General features: G+C 33.6%; 11 protein-coding genes across 11 annotated transcripts in view; 6 read left to right on the forward strand and 5 right to left on the reverse strand.

Annotated features, from left to right (window-relative positions):
- LOC133322673 (14-3-3 protein epsilon) overlaps positions 1–22,799 on the forward strand; it is an 83,381-nt gene that overhangs the window by 21,445 nt on the left and 39,137 nt on the right. The window lies entirely within an intron of this gene.
- On the reverse strand, positions 762–2,282 carry LOC133322676 (DNA-directed RNA polymerase II subunit RPB7). Its single transcript, XM_061531642.1, has 5 exons — positions 2,255–2,282; positions 1,917–2,186; positions 1,600–1,650; positions 992–1,129; positions 762–934 (listed from the first exon to the last, which is right to left on the reverse strand). Exons 1-5 carry the CDS (start codon positions 2,264–2,266, stop codon positions 884–886), a joined length of 522 nt encoding a protein of 173 aa, XP_061387626.1. The 5' UTR covers positions 2,267–2,282; the 3' UTR covers positions 762–883.
- Positions 2,794–3,179, forward strand: LOC133322689 (transmembrane protein 141). Its single transcript, XM_061531655.1, has 2 exons — positions 2,794–2,908; positions 2,982–3,179. Exons 1-2 carry the CDS (start codon positions 2,794–2,796, stop codon positions 3,176–3,178), a joined length of 312 nt encoding a protein of 103 aa, XP_061387639.1. The 3' UTR covers position 3,179.
- Positions 3,232–5,380, forward strand: LOC133322682 (putative GTP-binding protein 6). The gene is made up of 3 exons (XM_061531647.1): positions 3,232–3,500; positions 3,939–4,556; positions 4,620–5,380. The coding sequence occupies exons 1-3, from the start codon at positions 3,232–3,234 to the stop codon at positions 5,356–5,358; spliced, it is 1,626 nt and encodes a 541-aa protein (XP_061387631.1). The 3' UTR covers positions 5,359–5,380.
- LOC133322675 (dihydroxyacetone phosphate acyltransferase) lies at positions 6,262–8,635 on the reverse strand. The gene is made up of 5 exons (XM_061531641.1): positions 8,144–8,635; positions 7,531–8,081; positions 6,891–7,463; positions 6,659–6,820; positions 6,262–6,593 (listed from the first exon to the last, which is right to left on the reverse strand). The coding sequence occupies exons 1-5, from the start codon at positions 8,607–8,609 to the stop codon at positions 6,279–6,281; spliced, it is 2,067 nt and encodes a 688-aa protein (XP_061387625.1). The 5' UTR covers positions 8,610–8,635; the 3' UTR covers positions 6,262–6,278.
- LOC133322683 (transcription termination factor 5, mitochondrial) lies at positions 11,339–13,185 on the forward strand. The gene is made up of 4 exons (XM_061531648.1): positions 11,339–11,471; positions 11,540–12,518; positions 12,580–12,804; positions 12,861–13,185. Exons 1-4 carry the CDS (start codon positions 11,339–11,341, stop codon positions 13,180–13,182), a joined length of 1,659 nt encoding a protein of 552 aa, XP_061387632.1. The 3' UTR covers positions 13,183–13,185.
- On the reverse strand, positions 13,548–14,705 carry LOC133322684 (tRNA (cytidine(32)-2'-O)-methyltransferase). The gene is made up of 4 exons (XM_061531650.1): positions 14,585–14,705; positions 14,231–14,479; positions 13,767–14,173; positions 13,548–13,709 (listed from the first exon to the last, which is right to left on the reverse strand). The coding sequence occupies exons 1-4, from the start codon at positions 14,703–14,705 to the stop codon at positions 13,548–13,550; spliced, it is 939 nt and encodes a 312-aa protein (XP_061387634.1).
- LOC133322678 (ribosome production factor 2 homolog) lies at positions 15,142–16,236 on the forward strand. Its single transcript, XM_061531644.1, has 3 exons — positions 15,142–15,166; positions 15,235–15,450; positions 15,513–16,236. Exons 1-3 carry the CDS (start codon positions 15,147–15,149, stop codon positions 16,219–16,221), a joined length of 945 nt encoding a protein of 314 aa, XP_061387628.1. The 5' UTR covers positions 15,142–15,146; the 3' UTR covers positions 16,222–16,236.
- On the reverse strand, positions 16,325–16,999 carry LOC133322685 (uncharacterized). The gene has a single exon (XM_061531651.1). The coding sequence runs from the start codon at positions 16,997–16,999 to the stop codon at positions 16,325–16,327; it is 675 nt and encodes a 224-aa protein (XP_061387635.1).
- Positions 17,478–20,242, forward strand: LOC133322671 (ralA-binding protein 1). The gene is made up of 5 exons (XM_061531635.1): positions 17,478–17,615; positions 17,690–17,828; positions 17,904–18,476; positions 18,532–18,840; positions 19,384–20,242. Exons 1-5 carry the CDS (start codon positions 17,513–17,515, stop codon positions 20,240–20,242), a joined length of 1,983 nt encoding a protein of 660 aa, XP_061387619.1. The 5' UTR covers positions 17,478–17,512.
- On the reverse strand, positions 20,817–22,376 carry LOC133322677 (fatty-acid amide hydrolase 2). Its single transcript, XM_061531643.1, has one exon. The coding sequence runs from the start codon at positions 22,374–22,376 to the stop codon at positions 20,817–20,819; it is 1,560 nt and encodes a 519-aa protein (XP_061387627.1).

The following is a 22,799-nucleotide window of genomic DNA, read 5'->3' on the forward strand; positions in this document are numbered from 1 at the left end:
TAGTTTGAGATGTATATTAGTGTTAATTGCGATTTTAAAAATCATTTTAAATGTTTTACTTTCAAATGTAATTTGTAGTTGTATCGTGATTAATCGGAAAATCAATTATTAGGAATGTTTTGTTCCCCAACCAAAAAATCGTCGATATCCGACTACATTGTTGTTTTTACCACCGTACATATTTTCCTTACATTTTTAACGTAAATATGTTTTTATTTGCCGATCGCATATTTAAATAGTTATAATTGTTTTTCATTTTTGTTGAATTTGATTTTTGTTTTTTTTACACAACACAAAAAATGTGCATTTATGTTAAATTATACATATTATTAACTTAATATAAAAACAAAAATATCAGCATTGTAAACCACATTGCAGCTTATATTACTATATACAAAAAATAATTATAACGGAATATTTAGATAAACCAATATATGAAATAATCTTCAAATTTGTTTGTAATTTAATCTCAACAAATTATATGCAGTTTGAATTATTCACTTAAGTGCTTCAAAATACTTATATATATATAATGTTCTCTTTTTCCCAATCTATTATTTATTTGTATAACTACCAACACTTTATAAATGTATGTATATGTACCTTAATAATATATAATTAAAAAAAAATAATAATAATTATATTTAAAATATATAAATATATAAAATAAGAAATAATTATAATTTGTTTTCTTAAGCGATTTACCTACCATGGCCCAGTGGTTTTGTAAAGGTCCTTCCTCTACATCAAAAAAAAAATAGTTTTTTATTTAAATAGAAATCATTTTTTTATTATTAAAACTATTATACATTTTCTAAAATATGTATGAAATATTCATTCACCAAATATATATTATTTTTCTTAAAAATATGCAGTATGCAAATTAACTGCCCACCAGACCCAAATAATCATCCATCAATGTGCCAATAGCAAACTAAAAAAAAAATAATTTTTATTTAAAATTCTCACAATGGGGGAATGTAAAACTTACAATGCCAGTGGCGTCAACACGTGTACCCACAATTTTTAAACGAATTTTATCTTCACCTGATATTACAACATCTTCATCCTTTGATTTGTAACAAGGTGGATTACCATTGGGACAAAATTGCATATCGGCAGGAATGGACTGAAATTTAATAACGAAAATAAGAAAAACAATATTAAACGCGGTCACAATGTTATTTCAATCAATAAAAAAATTAACATATATTAAAAATTTATCACAGAGAGTGTTTTTTTTCAAATCCAAAGGAGTTTTATTTTTCCCTGTGATCAAAATTCTTAATCTGACAACCATACGTGAGCTATAACAAAACAATATCCGATTGAATAAACCATTTTTAAACCATTCCGGCAGAGGTAAACACTGAACGCGAGCTATGAATTTGATCGATCGGAAGTTTCCTAGAGGGGTTAGTTCCTCGTACTTCCTCACGACCTTTAGGTACTTCTACATCAATCTGAATTCCTTCTCGCTAATTTTGCTATGGACATTATCTACGTATCGTTGGCAGTAGTAAATTATCCTCAACTGTTGTTACAAAATTTACTGAGGCAACAGTCCGATATTTTATTATAAAATATAAATCAACTTACGTGATGGGAAATAAAGCATGACAATGGACCAATTTCGGCAAACATGCCCACCTGTTTAAAATAACAAGAATAACAATTGAATAACACACCTCTTAAAGTAATTGACTCAAGTCTAGTAAAATCGTTACAACCGGCGATTTTTTATTTTTTTCTCAGCAGATCGACCGAATGAATTTTTAAGTAGTATAACCAAATTTCCCAATATCTGTCCGCAGGGGAAATATTAAGACCCCGCCGGAGGCCACTAAATTTTTCACAAAAATGTCGGTCATAACGTGTTAATTAGACTTGTGTGCAAAATAACAACATATCCCTACCTTATTAATTTGTTTAACAACAGCATCGAGCACCTCACCCTTAAATGGCCGGAAAACAATAGCTTTGTATTTGACCGGATAAACAACAAAACCCTGACCGGGCAAAATTACACCCGATCCGATTTGATCAATTGTTGTTACAGCTATAACAAAACCATATTTGCCTGTACATGTACCCTCAACTTCTGTGTACAGTTTCTGTTTAACAGTTTCCAAGAGTTGCGGTCCGAAGTAACGTGGATGTAGCAGAATTTCATGTTCCAATGAAATCTACAAGAGCGAGAGAGGGGAAATTAATGATGAACAATTTGATCATGTCCAATCCAAGTTGTACTTACATGATAAAACATTGTGCCGATTTAGGTAGTGATTGCCGATTCCCAAGTGTTTACTAACAAAATATTAAACAAAAATCCTTCTCCCAAAGAAGAAACGACTTAAGGCCCAACAGAAATAATCAGAGCCGCTTGGTTGTCAATGTACGCCGCCACGTAAATGGCGCGTAGAGACAACGTCAAACATAGATGGTTAGTGTTGCCACTTTTTTAATATTATTAGATTCATTTAAAATCGTATTTATATTATAATTGTAAATTAATATACATGTTTTGTAAATTATACAAATTATAAATTAATTATACAAATAAAACTCAAATCTATTTAGATAATGTATAATCTTTATAAAAAAAAACATCTAAAAACGATTACGGTTGCCATTGCATCTATTTGACAGAGTGGCATTCTCTCTAACAACTGTCAACAACAAAAACAGCTGTTCCATAACCCAACATACATCGACACAAAATAAACTAATTTGCATTTTGTTAATGCATTTTATAAACAATTCCAGTCGCATTTCCAAATTTATTGCCGCAGCATGAATGACATTAAACGCCTAAAGGATCAACAACGTGGAAAACATCCTGGCTTTGATGCCTACATGGAATGCATGACCAGATCATTGTTTACCGGCTTAGCATCATTTTGTCTTGGTGAGTATTCCGTTTTGTTTGTTGTGAAATTGAAAATTGCATAATTTCATTGAACCTCCATCGATTTTTTAAGGATTTTCCGGTTTTTATTTTGCCCAAAAAATCATACAATCTAAAGTACGTTATCCACAACAATACAATATACTGGCGTCCACATTGGCTGCCACCGTGATAGCCTACGAGGTGACAAGTACAAGAACGAAATCGTGTCAAGCCGCTTGGATGGCGGCAGAGGATAAACATACAATACTTAAAGAAAAGGAATTTTAATGGCAAATAAATATACATATACACACATAAAAAAATAAATTAAAATAATTACAATGCTACTAAAACAATTGGCTACCAGATTATTACCCTTGAGATCGATTCCGATACAACGTGTTTTGTTTAATCGTCATAGCAACAACTACATTCCCATTGCTGGGGTCTTGCAACAATCGTCGGTACGTTTGAAATATACCCAAAATAAAGGTGTCAAGGGTATACGCAATCGTAAAAGCCAATTTGAATCGAATACCAATCAACAAGATGTGGATAGTGAGGAGCAAGAGCACGAGGAATTTGGTCATTCTTTGAATTTGGAAGATAGGTAATAATACAAAAAATACCATAAACCTATAATATTAAATAATAGTAGATTCTGTAGCTTTTAAAATTTCTGAAAAATCCGCCAAACCGATTTCTGACTACATTGGGAAGTAAATTTGAAATCAATCCGTTTGCAAAATATCGAAAAAATCATCAGAGGCCCTTAAAAATATATGTCGATTCTAGCAATATTTAAAATAAAAGTTTTAAATTTAGCAAACACATTACTAATACTCCTAAGATGTTTGCTATTGCGATATATCAATAAATGCTTCTGAAATAGTCCCAATATAACGTTATAGCTCCATTTTTGAATGTTTTAGCCATAATTTCCGACATGATTTGGCACTAAAGATTTTGCATATATATATATATTTAGGCCTATAATTATCGGTTGCTCCTAGGAAGAAATGATAATTGCTCCTCCATTTCATTTCAGTGAATATGATCTAGTGGCCAATGGTGCTATGCGTGTAACACGAAAATCAACTCAACCTCAAAATGTACTCGTAATCCAACCATATGTTAAATGGTCCGTAAAACGTACCTCCAACATTACACCCGAAGATCAAATACAAGAAGCTGAAGCCTTAATACATTCAATTACCAATTGGCGTGTGACCATGTCCATAAAAGTTCCTCTGGAATCACTGGAACGGAAAACATTATTTGGTAAAGGTAAAATGGAAGAGTTAAAGACCATTGTCAATGAATTGCGTTACAATAAAAGTCACCAGCAACAACCACTCACCTGTATATTTGTTAGTAAGGGGACATTAAGTTTTGCACAAAAATCACTTTTGGAAACGACATTCAAATTGCCTGTGATGGATCGTTATTCGGTGGTAATACAAATTTTACGTCTACATGCAACTAGCGCTGAGGCTCGTCTGCAGGTGGCAATGGCTGAAATACCATATATTTGGGGTCAAGCCAAGGATTACAATACATCGAAATCGACAAAACTTGGCTATTCGCTGACAGATACACAACGTGACATTTTGAAAAGTCGCGAGAAGAAATTAAAGGTTGAACTGGAGCGTATAAGGACGCATAGGTAAAATAAATTATTATTATTTTTTATTTTTTAACTTTAATAATAGTTATTTTGTTTATATAGGAAACTTTTACGCAATAAACGCAGACAAAATAACTATCCAATCATTGCCGTTGTGGGCTATACAAATGCTGGCAAAACATCTTTGATTAAGGCCCTGACCCAAGAACAAACCATAGAGCCCAGAGATCAGTTATTTGCCACCCTAGATGTAACAGCCCATGCTGGCAAATTACCATGTAATTTGGAAGTGATTTATATGGACACGGTTGGTTTCATGTCCGATCTACCCACTGGCCTAATTGAATGTTTTGTGGCCACCCTCGAGGATGCAATGTTGGCCGATGTTATTCTACACATACACGATGTATCGCACAATTGTTATGACTCACAAAAACAACACGTTGAACAAACTCTCAAAAGTTTAACAGATAATTTCATTGCATCGGGCGGGGAGGATCAAGTTACGCTGCCAAAAATTATTAATGTTGGTAATAAACTTGATTTGTTGGAGGCCAAGAACAAGAAAATTGACAACTTTGAAGGTTTTCTGGTCTCGGCCAAGCAACAAAACGGTTTAGCGCCCTTACTTGAAGAAATTGAAAATCAAGTTTTGAAAACAACACAACGTAAAAAAATGACAATACGTGTGCCCAATGGTGGACGCGAAATGTCTTGGCTATATAAAAATGCAGCTGTGGTCAAGGTCAGTGCCGATGAAAACGATGCTCAAAATCTGTTAATGAATATTATAATAAAAGAAAGTGTTTTACAACAGTTTAAAAAACAATTTTGCAAATAAATACAATTTATTTAAGATCATTTCATTTCTAAAAATGCTATATTTTTTAAATTGCATTAAACTATACATAATGTGAATTATTCAATAATAATTATAATAAATATAAAAACGCCCTAAAGGAAAATGTTAATATGTTATTTAATTTGTTTTTTTTTATATATAATAAAAACTTTTAAAATTGAAGATAAACACATTATAGCTAAACTATGAATTTTGTTTGTGTACAAATATATTTTTTTAATTTATTTAAAATGCATGTTTGTAGTATTAACTAATGTATTTTTTTAATGGAACTTTATTAAATGCATAGCCAAAATTTGTTTATTACTTATTTAAAACAAAGAGGACTAGTAATAAGGAATGATTTGAATGTGTGTGTGTTTCAAGGAAAATATTTAACAAACTAAATTCACTTAACTAAATTAGTATTTCCAAAATACACAAATGTTATCCAACCTACACGGCTCTGCTATATATATATATTACCACGATAAGACTTTCCGTGTAAAATTACGGAATCAATGGAAAATTCTTACTCACAAAGGCAGTTACCGATTTGATTCAAATTAGGCGGAGACTATCGGACTTCTCCTTCTGAGCCATAAAATATATATTTCAGATAAATATTCTATTTCGAAAGAATTGACGGGAATTTCAACAGAGCGATGGTGGTGGCACCATAATAAATATAATAATAACAACAAAAGAGAAAACACTGTCACCACTTTTACTTAAGAACACTAATTTAAATTTAAATGATTGCATATGAAATGAAACAATGGCATTACCATAACAATAATAAATAACGTACCTAAAATGCGGGCATATGTGAACAATGAATGAAATGACTTTTTAACTTTCTGCAGAAATGAGGTGGATGTGGTATTTGTTGGTGGTGTCTGCTTCAAGTCAGCTAAGAGTTATAACTTTGATGTTATGGCACATTGCCAATACTGTTTAAATGGCATCAGATTACAAAACTGTAGCAGGAAACCTTCCAATTGGGGCAAGGATTTACTGGGAGATATTTTAAAATTACCCGTTTCACGGTTGCGCAATAAATACGAACTTTGTACAAGGGAATGTAGGGCGATATTTAAATTATCCAAGGCCAGACAATAGGGATGGACATGTAATGGACTGGTATTTGTTAATAGCATTGATTCAATGTGTTTTTGTACACTTTTCAATATGTCTTTGGGGGCAAATTCTTCATCGTCATTTTCGATAGAAAGCTGTAAGTGAACACACAAGTAAATACAAAATACATAATAAATATCAAAAATAAATTAAAACAAACCTTATTCAAGATAACAACAAGTTGATAATAAAGACACAGGAATGGTGCCAAGGCTGAGAGAATACTGCGGCTACATTCGTTATGTCGAACTTCTACCAAACCCATTTGAGATATTTGCAATACTCCATGATCTTTTAAAAATTTCAAATTATGTTCAAATTCCTAAAAAAGGAAAATAAAAAAATTCATTATTCTTCTTCTTAAACTTCAACAACAACAAAAATATCCATACCTCCAATTCACGATTAGATTCCACAATAAATTCATGTTTAAATACTTCATCCAAAGCATCAACTTGTTGTGATAATCTCAATATGGTTTCTTCATATGATCCCGAATTTTGTTTATTCGATTTTTGTTGTTCTTCCTCCAAGTGTAGAGCGGCCATAATTAAATAACCCGGCCTGGCAAGCCAAAATAAACATGGATTCATATACAATTGTAATGCCATACTGGGCACAGCCACAGCCATGGTACGTGGTGATAAGGCATGAGCTTTTAAACGACTCACATCAATTTCCTGAGCCAATAATTCCACCGGCACCTGTGAAAATTCTAGGCGGCCTTGTTTTAAATGTATAATATTTGAGTGGATTTCAACTGTTTCAATTATTTCAGGTTTTATGCTATTAACATTTGTGGCAACATGCGCGCCAAGTTTTTCAAACATATCTTTTAATAAGATAATGCCACGAGAGATTTCGTCAATATTTAACGATTTATCCATATAATATTGGCTGGCAAAGTACAGGCTAATCATGTTGAAGGTGTTTATAACAATGCGTCGTTGTTGTTGGTAAATAATCTAAAAGGGATTTTTTGAATATGTTAGATTGAATCGTTTGATTTTGATTGTATCGATTCCAACTTACCTCTGTGGCCAATTTCTTAACCAAATCAATTTCCTTTTTATTTAATTTTTGCAAATGTGTACCCAACGTGGCCCTTTTCATTTTGTCCAAATTACAGCAATCACCAAAGAATTCCTTGACCGATATTGGTTCACCAAAATCCAAATACATTTTCCCAAAATTCTCATCGATTATTTTTAAGGCCTTAAAGAAACCCTTTGTGGATTCTTTGGGTTTTGGCACACCCAACAATTCGTATACAAATAATTGTTCTTCCAAAACACGTTCATAGGAAACACTAACTGGAACAATTGTAATATCTGATACCTCTCCTGTGAAGAAGGGTTGTAGGGCCATTGAAAGTAGACCAATTTTAGGTACTAAGGCCTTAAAATTACGACTTCTTGTACCCTCAATAAAGAACTCAACACCTATGTGATAGGAACCCACTAAGGCATACATATATTCACGGAAAATATCCCAATAGAGTTCATCATTTGAAAAAGAGCGACGCATGAAAAAGGCACCAGTTTTTCGTAGCATTGTGCCCATGGCAAACATAGAATGGAAATCTATAAAAAAATAATTTGATTAGTGAACATTTATTTACATTTGTGTTCTAAAGAAAACCTACCCATTCCAGCTGCAATTCCTGGTATCTCAATGTCATAATGAAAACAAATATAAGACATCAATATAAAGTCCATATAACTTCGATGACTGGGTAAATATAGTACTGGATTTTTACCCAAACCCTTTTTCAAATTCTCCATACTGGCCTTATTCACATAGATGCCTTTACAAATCCGTTTACCAATTGCCGTTATGGCTATGCCACACCAACGTATTATGGCCAAGTTTCGATCCAAACCAATTTCATCTAATATCTCGGAGACCATACGTTGCACCTGTTTGGCTGGACAATTTTGTTTATCCGCATAGTAATCAATTAGCTGGCGTATTCTTTCACTTTGCAGAACATGTTTTTTAAGTTTTATTGGATCTAAATTCTTTTCCAATTTAAATGCTACCAATGGATTGTATTCTTTGGTCATAACTGGTTCTTTACCAGGTTCTAGGATATTTTCAAAATTCCGCATATAATTTCCATTATTGTTTCCAGCCATTGTGTTTTTCGTTTGCGGGGGGTATTTGTTTAACTGGAATTAAAGAAATACTGTAAAGAATGTTTTCTAATATGCTTGGTACTACTGTTTCCAAGTAGGCATGTAATAAATTTTATTTTTTTGACAGTAATTCACATTTAACTACTTTTCATATCTGCTAATGGTAATCTTATCAAAATGACAATTTCAACGCCAAATGGCGTTACTCATTTAAAAACCAGATAGTTTTTGCATATGTATCGATTGTGTGTAATTTCAGCAAGAAAAACAAACTACTATGACTGTTTTTGTTAGATTAAGTTTGGTGCTTGTCATCCCAATCAGACCGATCAGACCTTTTTTACCTTTGAAATCTGCGGATAAGGCCTTCGAAGTATCTAAAATAAAGTTTAACCGTTAAATGTTGGCTAATAACAATGAGGATTAATATAATGAGGATTAATTCCTTCTGAAATGTAGGATGGCTACCCCTAAGGGGTTCAAAATACGGAATGTGGAAGAAAATATCCTCAGAAGGCCCGAAATACAAATTTTCTGCTGTTGTTTGTAGTAGACATACTGTTTTCGAAGTCAACTGCTATTTTGCCCTCCAAAGACCCCAGAATATCCAAAGACGCCGTTTATGGGAAGGAGTGGACCGAAAGATTCCATATTCGAACATTACATAGGATTAGTAAACATACTATGTTATGTCAATTTTGGGTCTATTCTATACTCATGATTTCATTGATTGTATATTTTAATGTATTAAATATTTTGGGAGAGATTTATCGTGCACCAGCAGGACGGACATATCAAAATCAACACCAAATTGACTAAAACGTTTAAAGAATGTATTTACCTCTTGGTTTATCATATAAAATCGGGTGATGCTGTTATATGAGGGTTATACCATAACTTGTATAACATGAACAGACATGCCAACTTTTCAATACAAATAATTTTTCAAATTATATTATCTGTTTCCAAGAGTATGCAAATTAAAGCATCTTTTAAATGGAATAAATACTAATTTGTTATAGAGACCTGACTGTATAGCTAAATTATTGGAAAAGCAATATGTTAATGTTTTTGTGAAATAGAAGACCCCGAAAGCAAAGTGAAATGCAAATTTTAAAAAAATATACAAAATATACACTTCATTGGAAACATAATAATGATGTTCTTCGTCGTCGTGGTAATATGTAAATTGTCGATTTGCAAAAATTAACTTCAACACATTTGATGCGTTCATCCATTCATATTAAATATTGTTTTTGTTTGTATTTAGCAAACGCTGGTTTTGTTAATTCTAAATAAATATTGTAAATATTTACAATTCCCCAACACTCAAAACACAAACAAATAAATCCGGTTTAAAAAGTAATTCCTTAACTTGGTTAGGAAGACGATAAGTCAATTAACATTTTCAAAAAGTTGACAGCCGCAACATTGGGTAAGAGAGTGAGCCGGGGGAGAAAGTTGAAGAGAAAATAGTGAGCAAGCATAAACAAACACAGAAAGAGAATTTTTCTACAATCAGCCAGCCACCCAGTCAACTAACCACCACCACCCCCTCCATTCACATGTTTACATACACAGAGTAATGCTGGTAGTTGAAAAATTTATCAATATTTAACTGGAATACTTTCAATTATTAAAAACAACACAACACCTTTTAAATTATGTATCTTAAATAATACAAAAACAGCTCACAAATATTGTTGTTTACAGTGATTTGACATAAAAAAACCCAATATGTTGTTTTACAACATGATTTTTTGGCAATTTTTGCTATTCATTCATCGATTTTTCAAGCCATATTCACTTATAAAACATTCTTCTTAAATGATGACATTACAAGATATATTTTAAACTTCACATTTATTTATTTTGAAGACACGTAAACTATTTGTTTTTTTTTTTTCTATTATTTGTTTTATTACCTTGTAATTTAAAAGTATTTTAAAAATATAATATTTCTTATTTTTCTTCTTTCCAATAAATTCTTGCGTGAAACGTCTGTGCGCTTGCAAAAAAAATATTACAAATACTAACGTTTCCACAACTAACCATTGCTGGGTGTCTATTAAGAGAAAGGGAGAGAGAGAAATTGCGGTATATTGCCATATGAATAAAAAAGATGTTGTTTTGGCGGGGAAACGTATAGAAAATGCAACTAAAAATTTGTTTATAATAATTACAGTTTTGTAAATAGGGGCATAATACATTTAATGCATACAAATTTTCTTTAAATATCCAGTTCCTTACGAGACTTTTATCTTCTAAGAGTTAATGATTGAATGTTACGGAGAACGAGAGACCGAGATTTGAATTATTTGACGTTTCACGGGTTTTTTAATGAAATATTAATTTTTTGTAGTTTTTATAATTAAAATATACCATTATAATGTAATATGTAGTGAACATTTATAAAATAATTAATAAAACGTATTAAAATAAATAAAAAACAATTGGGCATCTAAATGTACGGGGCAGTCATCAGCTGTTGGTCTAATGTTAACATTTCTCATTACATTGCTCTCTATAGATAAAGAAGAAGCTCAAAACATGCACAGATGTCAAAGGTGTTGTGTTGCGACACGAAAACACACAGTTTGCGGGAGTTTTGGAGATCCAGATGATACAACTGTTGGTTGCCTGTTAATGGGAATATTATAAAGTCTAAATTATTAATAAACGCCTTAACTGATGACTTAAAAATGTATATGCGCAACAAATTCTTTCGCAGCTGCATTGCTGTACTCCCAAGAAGTTATGGCACCAATAAAAAAGCCCATGCATCATTAGATATGGCAGAGGAGGTGGGTGCCAGTTTCTTTGCCAAGAATATAGGTAAACTACTTACATAGATATATGTACATATAAATTAATTAAAATTTAATATTCCTATTTTCATTCAGGTTCCAATTACTGGAAATGGCACGCCGTACTAAGTAAACATCCCGAATTAAAAACGTTGAAAAGCAAAGATATTCTTAACTCTGCCAAAGCCTTGAACAAACTTGAATTTTCCGTTGATGATATCCTTACGAGACCAATGATTTTATACACAAATGAAATGACATTGGAAAATCGTTATGTTGTATTAAAAGAATGCGGTTTTGTGGAAATAACAATTCCCTTGCTATCGAAATTCGTTGCTGCCATGAATCGTAGTGTTGTATCATTGAAATCATATAGATATATATCTTATGATACCGATGTCATTGAACGACTACGTACAACATTCAACGATATTGATGTCAAATTGTTAAATGATTCTGAATGCAATGAAAGCTTGGAATTGAAATTTCTAAGGCAACGCATACTAAATTGTTATCTTAAACAAAGATTGGGTGCATCTGCCGCAGATATTGAGAAGATTTGGAAAACATATGGACGTTTACGTCACAAAAGTTTTGCTTCCGTTCAAAATATCATAGAAGTTCTTACAAAGGATTTGAACTTTTCCTATGAACGTATCATAAAAAATGCCTTCCTGCTGTATGCCGATGCGGAGAATGTGAAACGTATCCTAACTGAAGTGCCAACTATCGATAATCAGGATATAAAAGAATTATTATTTAAAAGGCCAAAAATCATGATGACTTCATGCGATGCTCTACAGACCACCATGCAACACATTAAAGATTTTGGTATTCCAGAAGGCGCCATATTAAGATGTTTGGAAATATTGACACTGGGACCTGACACGGTATTGGAACGTCTAAAGGATTTAAATGAAATTGAAGAGTTTAAAGTTCTTAGCTCAAATCCAAGAGTGCTGCGTTTGGTACATTATCAAAATAAAGCCCGACTGAGGTTGGATTATTTAAATCAATTGAAAGTACGATGTGCCTCACTGCATATATTATCCTGTAGTTCAGAGGCATTTGCAAGGTAATTTAAAAAATTTATGCTGTAACTCAAAATATGAAGTACTATTTTAAAATTATTATAGATTTGCCCGCGATGGATCTGACAAAACCAAAGGCCGCGATGTTGTTGTCTATTTGTCAAATGTTATGAATAAAACCGAAAGCGATTTGCGTAGCTTATTATCCAGACATCCGAATTGGTGTCACATACCAGCCATACAAGTCAAACAATGCTATGAGTTTTTAATAGAAAATCATTTTGCCACTGAAGATATATACAATAATATACACGTGTTGTTGTATCCAATGTAAGTGTTCTACTCAAACACCAGACTTTTTTTATTTTATTCTATTATTTTTACAGAAAACGTATTGAGGAAAAGTTGAAGCAATTTGAAAACACCGATTTCCTCAAAGAAATCAAATCCATTGAAAACTCCAATGAACTAACAACAAATGAAATGCTCACATTAGTTTTATATTTAATAGAAAGTGAATTTCATTTTACCGGAGATGGTATTTGGACAGAACAGCATACTCAGCATGTGGAAAACTTTAATAATTTGTTACCTGATTTCCCGGAAAGTCTTAATAACATCTATAAGTATGGTCTTAAATCTGCGTCAACATCAATATCAGCCAAAAAGGAATCGAAAGATTCATTTAAAGAATATGTTTTTAATTGAAAGCCATTTTGTATATATAAATGTTATTTTCTTAGTTTAATAATTAGTTAAGTGTAATATAATGTTTAAATTTGAATAAAAGAAATTGTTATAAAATGGGAGAAAACATGATTTCCTAGAAATAAGAATTATGCAACATTGAACGTCTATGTTCCAATTTATGTTTTCATAAAAAAATAATTCAAATAACATATATTTTACATAGGGGGACATTTTAAAATCTCATATCGAAAATCACACATATTATCATAACAAACTTTATAAAAATTAGCCCATCTCGTTACCTTGTAATCAAAAATACAAATTTGTCCGCTTTTTAATTTTTATTTATATTTCCTTTAATTTTTCATTGAGTGTTCTACTATCTATTTTTCAGTTTCATTCACATCTGTTTCGTGTTCATGTCGCACCGTTATGGCTTTGTGTTTAATGGAACAATTCTTTAATTTATCCAATATTTCCTTATAAGCTGGAGATATTGGCTTCTGTACAACCTCCCGGTATGTGTATTCCGAATCGTCATCCAACTAAAAAATAAACCAAAGTAAATAATATCCAAAATAAATATAATTAACCATACTTACATTTAAACTATACGACATATCCGAATCGAAACCTCTTAAATCTCCACACACCACAAATGGTATCAATGTGCGATTCACTTCAGAATCGGTGGCATTCTGAATGACTTGAACATCGTCTATCATGGGATTAATCATTTGTGGTATATAACCATCGGGACAACGATAATTTTGACACACTACAAATGCTTCAATACTAGAATTTCTAGAACTAGCCGGTTTAGCAATTGATACCTTTTCAAAAAATATTCTCAACTGAGAATATAAAAGGCTTGTATCTTTGCCCCTAAATATTTTAGCAACAAAATTTCCACCAGGCATTAGAACGTGGGTCGTTATACTCAAGGCCGCCAACAACAATTGACTTTGTATATACTCATCAATATCATGGAGACCGGTTACATCTGGAGCTGTAATTTCGAGATAGTTCTTGTATTTGTAGTTTTAACTAATATATCGTATCTTACCTCCATCACATATAACCAATTGAGCCTTTTGATCTTCTCCACCGAAATGATCAATAATGGTTTTGGCGGTTTGAATTTTTGTAATGTCTCCCTGGATTTGTATGATACCATTTAAGGGAGCCATGGCCTGCAAATCCACAGCGATGATTTTCACGTTATCCTTATCCTTACTGTTTTCATATAAACGTTTAGAAAGCACCTGGGACCAGCTACCAGGAGCGGCACATAAATCAACCGCTCTTGTGACTCCTAGGAATTAATAAAATTATAGTTATTGAAGTAGTGGTTGAATATTTAGACCGTAGACAGAATTTTTGGCCAGAAAATCTTGTTTCCAACATCACTGAAACTTACCATCTAAAATATGAAACTGTTCGTCTATTTGCAATAATTTGAAAGCACTTCTGGCACGCCATCCTTCCTCTTTGGCCAGACGGTAGTATATATCACGTTTATCCTTGGAAGTCTTGCCCATATTTTATTCCTAGTAAAATATTCCCAAATGACTGATTCTCCAAATGATGGACGTCGATTAACAAGAGAGAGATATGAAGCTCTCTTTATAATAAACAGAGATGCCAGAGTATAGACAAATGACAAACAGACAAAATATTCACCATTCACTTTTTAATATTTGGTTAATATAACAAATGAAAATAAATGAAAATAATATGTATTTTTTACTTAGTAATATTATTATAAATTTAATAAAAAAACAAATAAGGAATAAAGAAAATATAAAAAAGAACTTTCACTTTACTTAGATTTCTCTTGATTTTAACAAATCATAATTTCTTACAGAGTGGCATCTCTCTCCAAGTAAACAAAGTAATTTCGCTCTCTCTCACTTGCTGTCAAAACATACACGTGTATTCAGTTTATTTTTCATAAACATCGGGAATTACAAACAATAAGCATGTCTCTGCTAAGAATAAGGTATTTCTTTAATTAAACAAATTATTTTTTAAATAAATTATACAATAATGGCATTTTTATCATTCAAGGAAACCTAAAACCCGCAAGGGTAAAAAGGTATTAATGGCCCGTGAGCCACAATTGATTGAAGGTCCCCGTAATATGCTGTTCTTGGATGGTCGAAAATGTGGCGGTGATGTCAAGTCGTGTATGAAAGATATACAACAACTGAAGAAACCTTTGGTAAAGGTACTGAACCGAAACAATGATATTACACCTTTTGAGGATCCAACTTCCTTGGAATTGTAAGTAACGTGTTAAATAAAAAATTGTTTCTCAATTTATTGAAAATTGCTTTATTTTTCAGTTTGACCCAGAAAAATGACTGTGCCATGTTTGCATTCGGTTCCACATCCAAAAAACGTCCAAACAATTTAGTATTGGGTCGCATTTATGAAAATGAAATCCTCGATATGGTCGAATTGGGCATTAAACGTTATCAGGCAATGTCCGAATTTAAAACAGAAAAAATCGGCACCTGTGTTAAACCCTGCTTGGTATTTAATGGTCCCAAATGGTCACAATCCGAAGAGCTAAGACGTCTAAAGAATCTTCTAATTGATGCCTTCCAAAAGGATAAAGTTGAAGCCATTCGTTTGCAAGGCATTGAACATGTTATGAGTTTTACATGCACCGAGGATTTAAATATTCTCCTGCGTTCCTATAAAATCTTACTGAAAAAATCTGGACAAAGAACACCACGCATTGAATTGGTTGAAATTGGACCCTCAGCTGATTTCTCCATTAGACGCACCAAAATTGCCTCCGAAGATCTATATAAACAGGCGCGCAAACAACCCAAACAACTTAAGGTTACCAAGAAGAAGAACATTACTCGTGATGAATTGGGCAATACCCATGGTCGTATACATTTGGGTAAACAAGAATTGGGCAAGATCCAAACACGTCGTGTTAAGGGTCTTAAGAAATCACCCGAAGAGAAAAAGGCTGACCGTCAAAAGAAGAAGGAACTGATGAAGGCTGCTGCCCAAGAATTACTAACAAATAATGAATAGATTGATATAAGCTATGTAAGAGAAAACAATTTATGTGTAAGTTTTAATAAAATAAATATATTTTTATTTACATGTCTAAATATACAATGTTGTTGTGGTTTGTTTAATGTATTGCTGCTACTATATTTCGAATACGTCGTGATCTAGATTCCATAAGGGCCTCCTCCAATGATTGTATCATATACACCAATGAACTTAGATCCGTTTGTATGAGTAAATCTTTTCGATTTCTTTTTTCATCTTCATGTATATCTTCGTTGGGATTGCGTGAATCATCGAGGAGATCACGATTTTCATTTTTTGGTTCTGTATGTAAATACAATTTCATGGTTACAAATACCTGACTTTGTTTCATCAACGCTCTAGATGCCAGCCGGACTTCAAGTCGCCATTCGAGATTGACCAAACGATAAGCTCTTATATTGGCCGATTTTATTGATCCCTCTATGAATTTCTTTTTGCTAGTAACAAATTGTGCTAGAATATCGGTCACTTCCTCTTTATAGCCCTCCAATTGCATTAAAGGTTTCTTGACGCTATTTATATCAGCATTACATTTTGTTGCTTCAATGAGTATTGATATCAGGGCCTCCACAGCTTGTTGAACTTCTTGGGGCGTCAGGCTGTATTTCTTGCCTATTGCCTCATAAATATGTTCCTGAGGACCATTTGATAAATAATCGAAGGCTATTTTACACAATGCTATTACATCTTGAGGTTCACACACTTTCAGCGGCTCCAAGTGTGATTTTTGCAAGTTTTTTATAACAAATGGCATGCTTAGGAGAAGGTAATTCTGTAGTTCTTCAACAAAATAGGTGTTCCTATACACTCCACTTTTGTAACCCAAGTGAAGTAGTTTTTTTTTATATGCAAATAAATGTAAACAAAGTGACCGTCTGTGGCAGACTTCACAGCCGTGCGAGTTTGACAGTTGACGGCAAAGACATGCCGGTGGATGTCACAAGTTCTGTGCCGCCAAAACGTTTCGCCTGTAACGGCTAATATATAATACATTTCCAATCTTTTTATAACTAAGAAGTTTCTTTTGTGATCTACCCTCTTGCATGTCCCACCTCCCACACTTCAAATAAAAATCCTATTTTTCTTAAATATCTTTTAATAAAGCTGCCGGCCCAAAGAATAAATTGTAACAGAGCCGTTGGCAAACATCTTTACGCCGTCATTGCCAAAAATTCCGTGCCAAGCCCAAAAGTTCTAAAGCAAAATTTACATAAATTCTTCAAGAGAAAAAAACAACAAAATCCTAATTAAATAAAACAACAAAACAATGGACCTTGATAGTCCTGATGTGGAAAAAGAATTTCCTGGCCTATATGCGTCTGACGGAACAGAAGGAGGCAAGTCAAGGAAAATTAAAGACGAAAGTGACTGTAAGTACTTCGTTTAGCTTCTCACGCCTGGAATTCTCAGAATCAAATTGATGTTGTTTTTAATTATTGAATAGACAGCGAAGGTGATCACGACAAGGTAAGTAAGAAGGACCTGCTTATTGGTCGCCGCAAGGATAAAAAGGATAAAAGCAAAGATAGAGGATATGCTGCTCTAGAGGGAGAAAGTTCACCCGAAGAGGAATTAGATGCAAAGTAAACGTCTATACAATATAATTTTAACGGTACAATCAAATATACATGGGTTCTATAATTGTATTTCAATTTCAGAAGTCCATCTAAATCGAAGAAATCGAAAACCTTCAAATTCACCACCTCAAAGAGTAAAGACAAAAGGGAAAAGTCCCGAGATAAGGAAAAACTAGACAAAGACCATAAGGAGGATGACAAGCAAAAGGATAAAATAGATAAGGACAAGCATGCGGATAAGGACAAGGAAAAGGAGCACAAGAAAAAAGACAAAGATAAGAAGGATAAAAAGGAGAAATCCAAAGATAAAGAAAAGGATAAGGAGCGCAAGGACAAGAAAGAAAAGGTGAAACAGCAGTCGAGTATTAATTCGGAAGAGGTATTGGAATTGTGTTCTCCGGTCTTTGGAGTATCTGTTAGTTTAGCCACCGAGCGTAGTCGTTGTCATGATGGTCTGGATTTGCCATTGGTAGTGCGTGATTGTATAGACTATTTACAGGAGAATGGCTTGAAAAATGAACAAATCTATAGGGTGGAGCCTGCTAAAACTCGTCTACAGCATTTCAAGAGGTTATACAATAATCGTGAGAGACTCACTGAATCTGATGAGTTGGATGTGGCGACTGCGTGTGGCCTATTGAAATTGTTTTTAAGGTAAGATATTTTATAATTAAGAAGAAACTATGAATTTAAATTGTGTTTTTTGCAGAGAATTACCGGAACCAGTTTTAACAACAGAACTCATAACAAGATTTGAAGAGGTGGCCTCCCATCCCAAGGTCACTAAACAACAAGAAGAGATAATATTGCTATTGGAACAATTGCCAAAATGTAACAAAATATTATTGTCCTGGCTGCTGTTGCATTTTGATTCAGTTATTCAGCATGAAAAGAGTAACAAATTAAATGCCCAGTCCTTGGCCATGTTGCTGAGCCCCCCACTGCAAATGTCGCATCGTCTTTTAGTGACATTGCTTTGCTATTGTCCCACCCTGTTTCCGGATGTTAAACTTGTCAAGTAAGTGCATAATGAAATATTTTGAAAATAGCATCGGAATTATATATAAAAAAATTGTTACAAGACAGTTTAAATATACTTGTACATTAATAAACTTAGCTTCTTTAATTAATTAATCCATCACTTGGGCTATTGAACTATGAGAACGTAAACGGCTGTTTTAATAATAAGTCATTCATAAAAACTTTAAAGCGTTAAATTGCAGTCGTCATTTAACGTCTGTTAAATGAACGCATTAAGGTGAAATAATAATGGAATGTTTAACTAATAAAAGCAGACATTACTCAAACTGACACACTGTTGCTTTTTCCCTAATCACCTATATTTTGATGATGATAAACATGATGTTGTTTATAAGATAAACTCATGAGTAGATAAGAAAAAAAAATGACGATGCTAGTCTAGTTTATAATTGTACTCAAAATGAAGAAAATCGAAAAGCAATTGCGTTTTGCGGGAATTGTTAATTTTTTAGTAAAGTAAATTAATAGCAATTTCTATTGTTAGGAAAATAATCATTTCAAAAATTCTTCTATTTTTCAGATACGTTCCACCTATAACATCATCCAGTCCGAAATTACCAGAAACACCCGAGGAAATACAAAAGGAATTATGCAAACAAGAAAGTTTATTAAATCAAATACATTCCGAAATGAATGCTGGTTATGTTACCAAGAAACGTGAGGAGCAGTTGTGGGAAGTGCAGCGTATTATAACGCAGTTAAAGAGAAAATTGAAAACCTTTGAAAGGGGTAAAAGTGAAAAGTCTATAGATGAGGTTGAGGGCAATGATGATACTGTAGATTCCGCACCCAAAACACATACTACAACAAATAAATCCACATTGAATAAATTTGAATCAGATTCAAGCCGAGTACAGAAGTCAATTGCCGAAAATAGTATATCTCCCAAAAATATTAAAGATTTGAATGATGCCACCAGTAAAAAGAATGAGGAATATATTTCGGTGGCACCCCCTCCATCATCAAATCAAACAGATATCATGTATATGGATGAAGAAACTGGTTTGCTGATGGTATCAAAATCCCATCCTGATTATGCTACATTATTGAGGTTACAATTGGAAAATCAAGAATTATTGGCATGGAAGTCACAATTGCAGGCCCGAATAAGTGCCGAAAGAGCTGAAATGTTGCAATTGAAGCACTTACTGCAACAACAAATGAAAAACAAAGTTCCGCCAAACTCTGCAACCAACCAGGAGAATATAATTTCACCTTTACCCGGCACCGAAGACTACGAACGCATTGTTGAACATTTCATGCGTGAAAATGCCCTGCTGGAGAATAAAAAATTAATGTTGGCTAAGGAAATTTTCGAAGAAAATAAACAATGTATTGCTTTGCAAGTTGAACTGGCAATGCAAAAATTTTCCATTTAATTCATGTTAGCTTAAAATCATTCATCTAAAATACTCAAACATGACACAAATATCATATACACATACTAACAAATGACAAACATTCATAACTGTATGACCATAAATGTCTATTTAATCTAACCACTGAACAAATAGTAAATTGTTGATCAAATGCTAAAAGCTTAATAAATAATTACAGATGTAAAACAAAATCTTTGTTTTCACCTTCAGAATTTATTGTATTATCAAAATGAAAATATCATTGCAGAATTGTATAGCAAGATTAGGGTTTAAATTATCCTATATAAAAAACCCAGGCTGCCTATTGTATTAAAAAAAAAAAACAAATAAGCCAATATGAATAATTTCCAACCCCTATTATTATTTAATTAGAAAACGGCGCGTTTTATTTTTATACAAAATATGTATTTATTAATTACATACTCGTTTATATATAACAGTCGTTTCCTTAATACCTTTACCAAAATACTTACATATGGATTAATTCATAGCTCGTACAACGTACCATTACCAATCTTCAGAATAATTCGGTATACAATGAGAATGGCATTCCTTAGTAATCGAATCGTTTCATTTATGGTTGGACCCAGCCCCCAAATTGTCGTTCGAGCTCTTCAGCCACAGCAATACACAAACGATCATTCATATCGTTTGCAACCACTTGGATACCCAACGGCATACCATTCGAATCCAATCCCATCGGCACTTGGGTTACTGGTGTTTGCAATACATTGAATATTGAGAAATAACTGAAATCGAGGATCTTAACCAACGGGTAATAATGGAATGGTGCTGTACGTGGAGAACTGTGATAGAACAAAACGCCATCATCCCCCAAGAGATCTTGTAGAGCCTTCTTAAGCTCCTGTGTTGCGGCACGTATCATTTCCTCTTTCTCCTTGGGCAAAATGCTATCGATTAGAGAAAAGATCGCTGCCATCGTAAATTCACTTTGACCAATTAACTTCTTAAAAAGCTCAACAAATGGATTGAGATCGGCGCCATTGCCCAAAAGCTTATTGAAATTAGCTGGTTCTTGGGTCATCCAATATCTCCACATTTTACTGGTAATTTCCAGATGGGGTAGAACTGCCAATTGGACCTCAGTACCGGTGATATTTTGGAAATGTTTACGTATTTTATACATAACCATTTGCGTTTCACGATTAACGGGATTACACTGCTTCATGTTGTTGGTGGGCACATAGAAGAAGCGCAGTTTCTTCAAATCAACAGGTTTCGACAATTGCAACTTTTCAGCCATAACAGGACCGGTCAACACCTTTAAGATGGGCATTAAATCTTTGGCATATCTTGACATGGGTCCAGCAGCAACCATGGTGTGCTCCTCCTTGCCAGTACGGAAGGTGCAACCACGCATATTTACCACATTTCGTGTAGGTTTGTGTCCAAAGATACCACAATTGAATGCAGGTATGCGTATAGATCCTCCAATGTCGGTGCCAAGACCAAAAGCTGTAGAACACGATGCAATCAGTGCACCCTCACCACCACTGGAACCGCCTACGGAACGTCTTAAATCATAGGGATTATTCGTTTGACCAATAACATTGTTTCTTGTCTCTATCCATTTATTGACTTCAGGAACGCTGCTGGTGGCAATAATAATGGCTCCACTTTCCTTCATTAGTTTTACACATTCTGCATCTTCAGGAGCTCGTTCGTTCTTGCGGGACACCAATCCCAACGTGTGTAGTTTCCCAGCCACAGCTGTACTGTCCTTAGTTGTAAAGGGTACACCCAAGAATGGTTTCGCTTGCAATTCCTCTTCGGTGAATTCGCCATTATCCAATTTACGATCAATTTCTTCGGCCTCTTTCAAAGCTTCGACCGTGAATGGTCCATCGATGACAGCATTAAGTTGTGAAATGCCTACCGTCTTCATACGATCACAGTACACTTTCACAACATCGTATGCTTTGAGTTTCCGCTGACGAATTAAGGTCGCCAACTCAACAGCACTTTTCGTAACAACTGGTTTTTCCTGCTCATTTGGTGGACTGCATTCCTTTTTGGGTCCTAAATACCAACCCAAAATGAATTCCAACAGGAAATCCGTCACAATGTGTACAATGTTTAGTAGAGTGACGACTATTTTATTTTCCGTGGCCATTTTTTAGTTCGGCGGACTGACTATTTGTTACGTTGGACGAACTTTGCTCTTCTGACCGATCGAAAAAATCAATTCAATGATGATTATGATGACAAACCAAATAAACAAAGAAATGAAGAGATAATTAGGCCACTCAAAGATATTGGAAGCTCTCACATACCGGCGTTAATTAATGGATTCTCTCTTTTTCATTTGTTAAACGCCAAACAGGTGTCTTCACAGGTAGATCCATGGCCATGGTCAGATGATTTCACTCGAGCTGTCAAAATGGCTTTCAATTTTGACTTAATCGTAGGAAAACGTAAACAACAGATTTGACAGTAGCTGTGTCTGGTTACATTAACATTTAAGGGGAAAACAAATACAAGGATTCAGACACGGCATTGTAAAGTTGGCATTGAATGAAATGTCAATTTATGAAAG

Source organism: Musca vetustissima, unplaced genomic scaffold (assembly GCF_032173495.1).
Source record: "Musca vetustissima isolate MV318-11 ecotype Yass unplaced genomic scaffold, APGP_CSIRO_Mvet_v1 utg4569, whole genome shotgun sequence".
Classification (NCBI taxonomy): Eukaryota; Metazoa; Arthropoda; class Insecta; order Diptera; family Muscidae; genus Musca; species Musca vetustissima.

Excerpts from the sequence above, each read along its gene's own strand:
- LOC133322684 (XM_061531650.1), bottom strand. The coding sequence starts at position 14,705 with ATGGGCAAGACTTCCAAGGATAAACGTGATATATACTACCGTCTGGCC. Across the intron at positions 14,174-14,230 it reads ATTGGTTATATGTGATGGAG|CTCCAGATGTAACCGGTCTC; the intron begins GTAAGATACGAT and ends TCGAAATTACAG. Across the intron at positions 13,710-13,766 it reads ATATGTCGTATAGTTTAAAT|TTGGATGACGATTCGGAATA; the intron begins GTAAGTATGGTT and ends TTTATTTTTTAG.
- LOC133322682 (XM_061531647.1), top strand. The coding sequence starts at position 3,232 with ATGCTACTAAAACAATTGGCTACCAGATTATTACCCTTGAGATCGATT. Across the intron at positions 3,501-3,938 it reads TCTTTGAATTTGGAAGATAG|TGAATATGATCTAGTGGCCA; the intron begins GTAATAATACAA and ends ATTTCATTTCAG. Across the intron at positions 4,557-4,619 it reads GAGCGTATAAGGACGCATAG|GAAACTTTTACGCAATAAAC; the intron begins GTAAAATAAATT and ends TTGTTTATATAG.
- LOC133322685 (XM_061531651.1), bottom strand. The coding sequence starts at position 16,999 with ATGCCATTTGTTATAAAAAACTTGCAAAAATCACACTTGGAGCCGCTG.
- LOC133322677 (XM_061531643.1), bottom strand. The coding sequence starts at position 22,376 with ATGGCCACGGAAAATAAAATAGTCGTCACTCTACTAAACATTGTACAC.
- LOC133322689 (XM_061531655.1), top strand. The coding sequence starts at position 2,794 with ATGAATGACATTAAACGCCTAAAGGATCAACAACGTGGAAAACATCCT. Across the intron at positions 2,909-2,981 it reads CTTAGCATCATTTTGTCTTG|GATTTTCCGGTTTTTATTTT; the intron begins GTGAGTATTCCG and ends CGATTTTTTAAG.
- LOC133322675 (XM_061531641.1), bottom strand. The coding sequence starts at position 8,609 with ATGCGGAATTTTGAAAATATCCTAGAACCTGGTAAAGAACCAGTTATG. Across the intron at positions 7,464-7,530 it reads TTAAGAAATTGGCCACAGAG|ATTATTTACCAACAACAACG; the intron begins GTAAGTTGGAAT and ends AATCCCTTTTAG. Across the intron at positions 6,594-6,658 it reads TTGTTGTTATCTTGAATAAG|CTTTCTATCGAAAATGACGA; the intron begins GTTTGTTTTAAT and ends GTTCACTTACAG.
- LOC133322683 (XM_061531648.1), top strand. The coding sequence starts at position 11,339 with ATGTATATGCGCAACAAATTCTTTCGCAGCTGCATTGCTGTACTCCCA. Across the intron at positions 11,472-11,539 it reads TTTCTTTGCCAAGAATATAG|GTTCCAATTACTGGAAATGG; the intron begins GTAAACTACTTA and ends ATTTTCATTCAG. Across the intron at positions 12,519-12,579 it reads AGTTCAGAGGCATTTGCAAG|ATTTGCCCGCGATGGATCTG; the intron begins GTAATTTAAAAA and ends AAATTATTATAG.
- LOC133322678 (XM_061531644.1), top strand. The coding sequence starts at position 15,147 with ATGTCTCTGCTAAGAATAAG. Across the intron at positions 15,167-15,234 it reads ATGTCTCTGCTAAGAATAAG|GAAACCTAAAACCCGCAAGG; the intron begins GTATTTCTTTAA and ends TTATCATTCAAG. Across the intron at positions 15,451-15,512 it reads GATCCAACTTCCTTGGAATT|TTTGACCCAGAAAAATGACT; the intron begins GTAAGTAACGTG and ends TTTATTTTTCAG.
- LOC133322671 (XM_061531635.1), top strand. The coding sequence starts at position 17,513 with ATGGACCTTGATAGTCCTGATGTGGAAAAAGAATTTCCTGGCCTATAT. Across the intron at positions 18,477-18,531 it reads CTATTGAAATTGTTTTTAAG|AGAATTACCGGAACCAGTTT; the intron begins GTAAGATATTTT and ends TGTTTTTTGCAG. Across the intron at positions 18,841-19,383 it reads CCGGATGTTAAACTTGTCAA|ATACGTTCCACCTATAACAT; the intron begins GTAAGTGCATAA and ends TCTATTTTTCAG.
- LOC133322676 (XM_061531642.1), bottom strand. Across the intron at positions 1,651-1,916 it reads TTGTTAAACAAATTAATAAG|GTGGGCATGTTTGCCGAAAT; the intron begins GTAGGGATATGT and ends TATTTTAAACAG. Across the intron at positions 1,130-1,599 it reads CATGCTTTATTTCCCATCAC|TCCATTCCTGCCGATATGCA; the intron begins GTAAGTTGATTT and ends ATTAAATTTCAG.